Below are 11502 nucleotides of genomic sequence, written 5' to 3' on the forward strand. Positions count from 1 at the left end.
CCATTGGGGTGCAATCAAAATAAACACAAGGCACCATGGTAATGGTATGTGTGGTAATGCACATTGCAATAACACATGATTTTCACCACATGTTACAGCGGTGGAAAAATGCAAATGGGTTCTTGAAGATAAGAAGCACAAAACCATTATTTGACCTATAGGCTGACAAACTAGGGTCTTCAGGCGTTGGGTCACTGACATTTATTTACAATATTTCTCTCATGGAACAGATGAAGAGAGTTTGAATTTTTGGGGATGAATAGGAGTTCTGTGATGGATTTTACCTTCAGGGGACTCACCGAAAACACTCAACTCAACATTCCATTGTTCATAATAATTCTTCATATTTATTTTACAACTATAGTTGGTAATGTTGGCCTTATTTCTCTAAATATAATGGACAAACATCTACATAAGCCCATGTACTTGTTTCTGAGCAATCTTTCCTTTGTGGATCTCACATACTCTTCATCAGTCACTCCAAAAATGTTGAGGGACTTTTTAAGTGCAACCAAGACCATCTCTTTTCTTGGCTGTGCCGTTCAGATGTATGTCTTTGGGTCCTTTGCTACAGTTGAATGTCTTCTTCTTGCAATCATGGCCTATGATCGCTATGTGGCCATCTGTATTCCATTACTGTATCAGGTCCACATGAGTAGTATCCTGTGTCTCCGGATGTTGGTCGCTTCATATTGTGGAGGTTTTTTGAATTCTCTTGTGCACACAGTATTCGTTTTCCGTCTTAACTTTTGCACGACCAACATTGATCATTTCTTCTGTGACATTCCACCACTCCTCAAGCTGTCTTGTTCGGATGTATCAATGAACTTAGCAGTTCTGATAATTTTAGGTGGCCTCGTCACCATGGGAAGCATCATATTGATCCTTGTCTCCTATACCAACATTGTCCTGGCCATTCTGAGAATCCGGTCAGCCCATGGTAGATACAAGGCTTTTAACACTTGTGCTTCTCATATGACTGTTGTCAGTCTTCTATATGGAACTGTCCTCTTTATGTATTTTCGTCCATCTACCAGCTATGCCTTACAGCAAGACCGGGTTGCTTCTGTGTTCTACAGTATAGTTATACCTATGTTAAATCCTCTCATATATAGTCTTAGGAATTCTGAGGTTATAGAAGCATTCAAGAGAATATTTTAAATAGTTACTAATGTCTCTAGGCCACCTAAACCACTACTGACATGCTCTCGTTTGCTTTCTTTTAGAGCAAAGTGTTGGTTATCTGAATGTAGCCCTCCATGGTCCTAAACAACATTAATAGGATACTGGTACAAGGTACAAGTATACTCAGCACTCTAGAGACAAGTTGAATGAATGGAGTCCAAAGTATCCATATAGGGTTGAAAATCACAAAGGTGAAACACAATCCTGCAGCTCCCTAGGATAGCAAGCGATTGATCCCAGGTCTACCCAGTAGGAGCTGCAGGATTGTGATTCACCTTAACCACTGTGATTTCAAACCCTATATGGACACTTTGGACTCCGATGTTTCTCTGCATCCCCATGTTTCTAAAGCCTACATTGGCCAGCATTCTTCCAATATCCTTAGAAGATATGTAAAGGCATGCTAGGGTTGTAAAAGAAGGAACAAAGAAAAAGGGCACACCGGCCTAGTGTATTACCAAAAAACCCTTTATTAGAAAAAATAAAATCCAATGTAATTACAACAGTACACAGCAGAACGCAAGTAAGGACTCCCGTTTAACAACTGTTTTGATGCCCATCCACAGGGCAAAGCTTAGGGGTTTAAAGGGCAGTGCCCTTTTTATTTAGAAATGCGTAAACTACAACCCTGTTGGGTATCAATACAGTGGTTGACCTGGATTGATTACTTGCTTTCTGCTGGGTATCTTTTGTGAGTACATTGGATTTTTTTTTTTTTTTTGTAAAAAAGGATCTTGGGGTAATGCACTAGGCCGGTGCATCCTGTCTTTTTGTTCTTTCAGTAGTTGGCTATGGATTCCCACATTTGAAACAGGCAGGAAGCCCTGAATGGTGCTGGCTTCCTCACTGATGGTCCTCCCTCCTCCAGTGAGACTGAAGAGGAGCCTGCTTTGGGACTATTCATTTGGACTAACTTTTTTGGGGGGATATTTTTACTGTAGCGCTGACAAGGTGTTCTTTTATTAGGATTTAAAAGACCCAGAGTTCCTTGGGGTATTAACTAAATCTCAATGACAGCATCATTGTGCATAGTGGTAAACTTTAGACATGGTCAAGATATAGTTGAGGGTCTACTGGCTTAATTATGCAGTGGCAGACTATTCAGCTTTATATAATATATGAACTGTGGGTTATGACCCACCAAGACCACATTGTCTCCCTTTCCCAACAAGATAACATGAACACATCACTTCCCTTCAGTGGCAGTTTATGACCTAGTATAAACCTATGTAGCAGGTTTTCCAGACCTGTGGCCTGATGTGGGTCTGCCATTGTTACCAGTTACCTCTCCAGCCCATGTGAGCTGCGACCCTGGGTGTGAGAACTGAGACATGGACGACTCCGGCATCTTGGTTTTGTGTTTTTTATTGTAGAAAAGGGGGATGGGAGAAGGGAATGTGTCACGGGGTAACGTGGCAGAGCCTGACGTAAGAGGAGTGGCTTACCGGGTAACTGGCGTGGCACAGGTTCACCAGAGGCGTGGAGTCTAAGTGTTAGCAAGTTTTTACCAGGGACCCAGATGGTGGGGATGGACTTGGCTGCTTGCTAACACCAAGTCGCGGCCCCCCGGATTCCCTGGGAGAGCCAGGAACAGGTCCAGGACCAATAGCCGGTAGCAGGTAAACAGATCAGGACGAGACAGGAGGATAGTAAGGACAAGCCAAGGTCTCGAACTTCCACCAAGGTAGCCTCAAACTTCCACCAAGGTAGCCTCAAACTCCGCCAAGGTAGCCCCGAACTCTACCAAGGTAGCCTCGAAATCTACCAAGGTAACCTCAGCGCATACGCATAGGCGTTCGGCAGTTAGCGACGCCAGTGCGCCTGCGCAGGGTATTGAATCCCTGACAGAATGAGTGGGATACTCCATTAGGCTTAACTAATTACACTTGGGACTTAATCCTTGAAAAATGCCCGTTGGCGCTTCCTTGACGCCAGTCAACGCTCACTAACACTGAGAACACACTGTAGCTTGATAGAAATGCTGGATCCTCGACAATAAGTCCAGAAGACCCAAGACTGTAAATTGTAGAATTACTGACACTGCTGTAATGCAAAGTCACTGAATACTCCCCTCCTGCCTTGCACTGGCTTGAGGTAGTACGTTGTAGGGTTCTGTAAAGCTGCAACTGTTAACTGACACACTCTGTACAATTCAGGGCCCAACTGCAGGTGCCCCCTTTAACCTTGAATTCTTCGGAGTTCACTGACTATGTACCCCCCTCTGTACCTTCAGAGTCCTCAACCTAGGTACCCCCTTTCAGCTAGCTGGCACTGGATCCCAGAACCTCTTCCGGAGTGGTCCCCTCTGACTCTGGCAGACCCCCAGGGGCAATCCGCAGTACTCACGACCTGTGTAGGCTTTCCTGGGACTGGACCCCTCTCTCTCTCCGCAGGCTCTCGGCACACCGGATCCCCTCAGCTCAGCACTCTCTGGATTTTCAGACGACACCCCGAGACATCCACTTCCTCAGACAGGAGGAGAGACAGCCGTACTCTCCCTCCTGGGACTCTGCTCCCGCCAAAGACACCCTGTCACGCACTTCCCCCAAACTTATACCCACTCCCAGAATCCTTTGCAGCATAATCTGCCTTCTGGGGAAGTTACAAGCTTGGATGTGTCCCCTGATTGGGCTTCCCACACTGCCCTATGAGAAGCCTCTCACAGGAGCCAGTGGGGAGACTTCTCCCCTCAACAGGCACATCTGGAAGCCATGACACCCTAACTAAATAAATCACCGCCCTGCTGTTAGGCAGACAAGGCCCACTATACATTTACCTAGCACCTACCTGTAGGGTGCTACACCTATATAGTATTAAACTCCTATCCCAACCTTCTTTTTCTAAATATTATTATTATTATACAGGATTTATATAGCGCCAACAGTTTGCACAGAGCTTACAGCAGAAGGGCAAAAGTACAGATACAATACAATTCAATACAGGAGGAATCAGGGGGCCCTGCTCATTAGAGTCTACATAGCTGGTTTTCATGGCTCATGGTCCTCCTTATGGTAAAGAAGAGGCATGGCAAAGTCATGCTTCCAAATTTGAACTTCTTTAATCTCTCATTTCACATCTAGTTTGACTGTTTAACCACTTCCTGCCGCCGTAAGCAGAATGACGGCCGAAGGGTGGTTGTATTATCCTGCCTGGGCATCATATGATGTCCAGCAGAATAAGCTGATCACATGGTAACCAGGAAGAGCTGTGGCTTTCCTCCATTCGAGCTGACAAAGCGGGGGGTAGAGGAGAGCCGATCAGCGGCTCTCCTGACAGGGGGTGAGGTCTGCTCTGATAATCAGCCAGTAATGCCCATCAGTGTCCCACCAGTGATGCCCACCTGTACCCATAAATGATGCCAATCGGTGCCCAAAAAGGATGCAAATCAATGTCCATTAGTAATGCCAGTCAGTGCCCATCAGCAGGGCCGGTGCTAGACTATTTTACGCCCTAGGCAAGACCAGCTACGTGCCCCGCCCCCCCCCAAAAAAAATAAAATAAAAAGGGAAAGGGTTAAAAACTCCTCTATGTAATACCCAGTGACCCTGATCTGATGGTTCCTCCATGTTATGCTGTCATACCCAGTGACCCCCATATTCCTTCATGTCCTTATGTCCCTCTATGTCACACCCAGGGACCCTGATGTTTTTCCATGTCACTTCCTGAGACCCCAATATTCCTCAATGTCATGCTGTCATACCCAGTGACCCCAATGTTCCTCTATGTCACACCAGTGGCCCCTGATGTTCCTCCATGTCATACTCGGAGAGACCCTGATGTTTTTACATGTCACACCTGGGGACATCAATCCCCCATGGCACACAAAGGCACCCCAATTCCTCAGGGCACACATGGTGACCCCGAACCCCTGTTATACCCAGTGACTCCAATTCACCATGGCAAACCTGGTGACCCCGATTCCCTTTCACACCAGGGATCCTCCATGTCACACCCCGGGACCCCGATCCCCTGTTCTGGGGACACCCACTGGGCAGTATGAAAAGAGTGGTCCGCACTCTGCCCTCCTTCACCGTGATTCCTTTTCCCAGGGCGCTCCTTTCCTGGACCACAGTGCTCACCACGGCTCCAACCGGCTCGCGGTGGATGGAGAAGCAGCAGTCAGTGCCGAGCTCCAGCTCAGGTTCAGCTCTCCTCCGCTCCCTGCTTAATATCGACCCAGGGACGTGAACGGCTGCCCACCAGCTCAGTGCAGAGTATCACTTCCTGCTCAGGGTTTAGGCCACTCAGCTCCAGCTGAAGAGGATCATAATGCAGGCAGCACTCCGGTGGGCTCCCTTCCTGCCTATTGGGGCCCCCCCAAACACCGGTGGAAAGCCAAGGCCTGGTAGTTCTGCCACTGCCCCAGACACCTATCATCTTCCTCTTTCCTTTCTTCCTCGCCCACTGCCGCCTCTCCCCTCAGCTCACAAGGATCATTAATGATGGAGAAAGAGTGCCGACTCATGGCTGCGCCCCTAGGTGGCAATGCGCCCTAGGCGGCTGTCTAGTTTGCCTAGTGGAAGCACCGGCCCTGCCCATCAGTAATACCTGTCAGTACCTGCTCATCAGTGCTGCCTATCAGTGCCGCCCATCAGTGCCTATCAGTTCCCATCATTGCCGCCTATCATTGCCCATCAATGCTGCCCATCAGTGCCATCCATCAGTGCCCATCAGTGATGCATATATGTGCAGCCTATCAGTGCCCATCAGTGCTGCATATGATTGCCTCCCCATCGGTGTTGCCTCATCAGTGCCCATCAGTGAAGGAGAAAACGTACTTATTTACAAAATTTTATAACAAAAACATTTATTTTTTCGGTTTTTCGGCTTTTTTTATTTGTAGTGCAAAAAATAAACAAGCCAGTGGTGATCAAATACCACCAAAAAAAAGCTCTATTTGTGGGGGTATTAAAAGATAAAGAAATTAATATGGGTACAATGTCGCATGACCACACAATTGTCATTCAAAGTGCGACAGCGCTGAAAGCTGACAATTGGGCAGGAAGGGGGTGAAAGTGGCCTGTTTTGAAGTGCTTAACCACTTCAGCCCCCCGGAAGGTTTACCCCCCTTCATGACCAGGTCATCTTTTGCGATACAGCACTGCGTTACTTTAACTGACAATTGCGCGGCCGTGCAACGCTGTACCCAAATAAAATTGATGTCCTTTTTTTCCCCCACAAATAGAGCTTTCTCTTGGCAGTATTTGATCACCTCTGCAGTTAAAATTTTTTGCACTAGAAACAAAAAAAGACTGACAATTAAGAAAAAAAAATAAAATTGATTTTTTACATTATGCTATAAAACATATCCAATAAATTTAAAAAAAAAAATCTAATTTCTTCATTAATTTAGGGCAATATGTATTCTGGTACATATTTTATGTAAAAAAAAATCCCAATGAGCGTATATTGATTGGTTTGCGCAAAAGTTATAGCTTTTACTAGTAATGGCAGCGATCAGCGATTTTTTAGGGGGACTGCGACATTGTGGTGGACAAATCTGATATTAAGTGACACTTTTTGGGGACCAGTGACACCAATACAGTGATCAGTGCTATAAAGAATGCACTGTCACTGTACTAGTGACACTGGCAGGGAAGGGGTTAATGTGCTCCTATAGAGTGCTTTCTAACTCTGTGGGGGAGTTGCTTTGATTGGGGGAAGACAGACGTGTGTTATTGCTTAGCAGGAACACAAGATCTCCATGTTCCCCTCTCACAGAACGGCGATCTGCATCTCCTGACAACAATCAGTGTTTCCGGCTGCGTCCAATCAGAGTGGGATCGGGTCGCCCTGATTTCGTGCAGGAGGGCTGCCCTGTCTGCGTGGAGCGGTCCATAACAGGTTAAAGTGTAACAAAATTATATGTTGCAGCTTACTTATTCCTTAGATGTCTACTGTATATATGTGCTGTATTTATAGAGAGCATAGCTGTCATCCAGGTGCTAGAAGCATGTCAGGACTACAGATCACTCCCACCTGCTTTATCTTTATAACATAGGGGTGTGTGTATACTGAGTTAACATTGTTTGAGTTAGCAATGCAAAAGACACAGGGACTTGCAATCTCTCTGGATTTTTGTCAGGATCGACATGTATTTCTCGGCACTTATCCAACATAACAAAACACGTCTAATGGTGCATTCGTTAGACCAAAAGGTAGCAAATAAGAAAATGGTTTACTGGCACTTTAAACATAATAATCAATGCGGCATAGACTGGAATTCATCAAAGTTTGTCAAACAAGTTAAACATTAGCCCTAACTTTGGATTGGTACTGCATCTACTGTAATAATGGCAGTTATCTTTTATTTATGTTTTGCTAAAAGATACATTTTTTTATAGATTGTGTTTATTTAGTTATTATATTCAATCCATAAAAAGTATTAGTATTTGTTTTTAATTTGTCAGTCAAGTAAATAATAAATATTGAACATAACTGTTTCATACATACAACCAGCATCCTTTTCATGAATGTACCTGTCTATTCTTAGCTGCTCTGTTGAAGAGCTCAAGCTCAAACACACACACAGAACTGATTGAGTTGGAGGATTAATTCATTCCTCACCCTACCTGCTCTGTACAGATGGGGTGGTATGGGGTTTTAGTCAGAAAGAGACAGCCTAAAAGCAAACAGATTTCAGCTATGTTTTATGGCTGCACTCTATATCAAAGGTTTATTTGTAAAATAAAGATTTGCTATAAATATTAGAAAGAAAACAGACAACCCATCTATAATATTCAGTATACTGTAAATAGGCAGTGCTTTTATTAACCTCTTAACAACCGCCCGCTGCAGTTTTACTGCGGCAGGTCGGCTCTGTCATGTGAAACGACGTAACTGTACGTCGCTTCGCGGGACTGCTAGCCAAAGAGGAAGCCGATCAGCAGGTCCTGCGTCCGCGATTGCCGCCGGGCACCCATGTGTGCTCCTCGTGGAGACAGAACGGCGGTCTGCCACTGTAAACACAGCAGATCTCTGTTCTGTCAGTTATGAACACAGGGATCCTGTGTTCCTTTTATTTAGGAACACAGGTCTCTGTGTTCATGCAGAAAGCCTATCCCCCCCACAGTTAGAAAGCACCCCCTAGGGACACATATAACCCTTTGATCACCCCTGGTGTTAACCCCTTCCCTGCCAGTGACATTAGTTTCAGTAACAGTGCATATTTTTAGCACTGATTACTGTAGTAATGTCACTGGTCCCCAAAAGTGTAAAAAATGTCAGTTAGGGGTCCGATCTGTCCGCCACAATGGCGCAGTCCCGCTAAAAATCGCAGATCGCCGCCATTACTAGTAAAAAAATAAATAAATAAATAAAAATGACATAAATCTTTCCCCTAGTTTTGTAGACGCGATAACTTTTGCGCAAACCAATCAATATACACTTATTGGAATTCTATTTTACCAAAAATATGTAGCAGAAAACAAATTGACATAAAATTATGAAAAAATTAGATTTTTACATTTTTTAATTGGGAATATTTTATAGCAGAAAGTAAAAAAATATATATTTTTTTTTTTTAGAATTGTCGCTCTTTTTTATGTTTATAGCGCAAAAAATAAAAATCGCATATCACCAAAAGAAAGCTCTATTTGTGGGGAAAAAAGGACATCCATTTTATTTGGGTACTGGGTCGCACGACTGCACAATCATCAGTTAAAATAACCCAGTGCCGAACTGCAAAAAATGGTCTGGTCATTAAGGGGGTAAATCCTTCTGTTCCAGAAGTGGTTAGGAACTAAAGCGAAATACAATTTAAATAAACACTGATGAAAAGGGGGAGGGGGGACTCAAACAAGAATGCTATGCAGGCGACTGACATCCTCATTATCAACTGATGATGTAATTGGTTGTTAGGACAACGGCAGCAAGAAGGTTGTAATGGTGCACAATTCAAACCTGTGGGTTTGTGTAACTAAAAGGCAGGCTTCGTCCACACGCTGGCTTGTATACAATTTTTGGGCAATTTTTAGGCATTTTGCCAAGGCACCCCTGAAGAAACTTTAAGGCACCCCAGGGTGCCTGGGCACCCTGGTTGAAAAATGCTGATCTAGGCAAACAGAATCTGGTAATAGCAAAGCACTGGATAAAGAGGTACTAATAAGGAAGGACCTAAATACCTTCCCAGCAGCCAGTATCAGCTGGGAGACACCTGCTGGTGGAAACTAGAATTACAACACTCCGCCCAGGGAACCACAGTGCCACCAGCCGTTGATCCAGGTCCTGACAAAGCAAATCATAGCAAAATCAGGAAAGCACCAAAATCTGCTCACTGTGAAGATTTTGAAAGCCTGTTTAGAAACGTTACAAATAAAAGTAAGGAATAGAAGGCAAATAAAGTAATGTATGTGTACATCTTCAGGAGGAGATTCAAGTGAAGCATGGATCTCACTTTTGGTCAAAACAGGAGGCTTTTAAGCTCATGTGCTAGACAATTACCATGTAGGACCCTCCAAACATAAACATTTTACATATAAACTCATTCACTTAAGAATTTGTACAAACAGCACATCTTTTATTACAAGAGACATTCGTTCCTGTTATTTTGGAACACCTTATCTCACCTTCAACTTTCAAGTACCTTGCTGTAGAACATGCAGACTATCTGTCTCTCCACATTGCACAGCAAAACATTCCAAGGGGAGAGGGTACAACAATATATTCCAATGTCCTCTTTCTGCAAAGTCTTTCTAGCAAACAAACCTGTTATTGCATTAACCTCCCTGGCGGTACGATTCTGTCAGGAATTCTGTACCAAAAGCGGTACAATTCTTTTCATGGAAATTTGGCGTTATGTATTATAGGCCTACAATTCTTAGTAATTACTGACTTAAACCTGACCAAAACAAGACTCTAGTAGACATCCCAGATGTGATAAATTTGAAACACAAACGCATGAATTATAATCAAATCAATAATATAATTTTATTATATAATATATAATATATATAATAAAATTATATTATTGATTAGATTATAATTCATGCGTATATATATATATATATATATATATATATATATATATATATATATATATATATATGTGTGTATATATATATATATATATATAAAACGCATGAATTATAATCAAATCAATAATATAATTTTTATATATATATTTATATATATATATATATATATGTGTGTGTGTGTGTGCATATATATATATGAATCAACAATATAATTTTATATATATATATACATATATACATATATATGCATATATATACATATATATACATATATACATATATATGCATATATATATATATATATATATATATATATATATATATATATATATATATATATATATATATGCATATATATGCATATATATATATATATATATATATATATATATGCATATATATATATATATATATATATATTTATATATATATATATATAATATAAAATGTGTTTGTGTTTTGTGCAACGTTTTTTTTTTTTTTTTTTTTATTTCCATCCCTAGTTCCGCTCCCATGCAGCATTGCTGCTGCAGGGAACGGAACTAGGAAGTGATCACACCGACGGAGGACGGAGGAGCGGCGGGACTCTCGGCTGGCGGTCACAGCAATGAGAGATCATCGCTGGATCGCCAGGAGAAAGAGAACACCGCTGCGCTCTCTGCACATCCACCCCGAGCGTGACTCGGGGTTACCGATCCTGGTATGAAAAATCCACCCCGAGTCACGCTCGGGGTTACCGCTAGGGAGGTTAAAAACCTAACATAAGCATATAAGCACTTAGTATTGTCATTGATTCATTATTAAAGCATACAGGTGCTTCTCAAACAATTAGAATATCATCAAAAAGTTAATTTATTTCAGTAATTCAATTCAAAAAGTGAAAGTTGTATATTATATAGATTCACTACACACAGATTGATATATTTCAAGCATTTCTTTCTTTTATTTTGATGATTATGGCTTACAGCTAGTGAAAACCCCAAATTCAGTATCTCAGAAAATTACAATATTGTGAAAAAGTTCAATATTGTAGACTCATGGTGTCACACTCTAATCAGCTAATTAACTCAAAAAACCTGTAAACTTTTCCTGAGCCTTTAAATAGTCTCTCAGTCTGGTTCAGTAGGTTACACAATCATGGGGAAGACTGTTGTCTTGTCAGTTGCCCAAAAGACAGTCAGTGACACCCTCCACAAGAAGGGTAAGTCCAAAAGGTCATTACTAAAGAAGCTTGCGTTTCACAGAGTGCTGTATCCAAGCATATAAATGGAAAGTGGAGTGGAAAGAAAAAGTGTACACAAGCAACAGGGATAGCCTTGAGTGGATTGTGAAGCAAAGGCCA

General features: G+C 42.3%; 1 protein-coding gene across 1 annotated transcript; it reads left to right on the forward strand.

The window, feature by feature from the left end:
• Positions 1-255: 255 nt before the first annotated feature.
• Positions 256-1161, forward strand: LOC309564493 (olfactory receptor 5AR1-like; the record flags this gene model as incomplete). The annotated part of the gene is made up of 1 exon (XM_082269119.1): positions 256-1161. The coding sequence occupies one exon, from the start codon at positions 256-258 to the stop codon at positions 1159-1161; it is 906 nt and encodes a 301-aa protein (XP_082125245.1).
• Between the last annotated feature and the right edge of the window lie 10341 nt (positions 1162-11502).

Source organism: Pelophylax lessonae, assembly GCF_965119305.1.
Source record: "Pelophylax lessonae genome assembly, chromosome: 9".
Taxonomy (NCBI): Eukaryota; Metazoa; Chordata; class Amphibia; order Anura; family Ranidae; genus Pelophylax; species Pelophylax lessonae.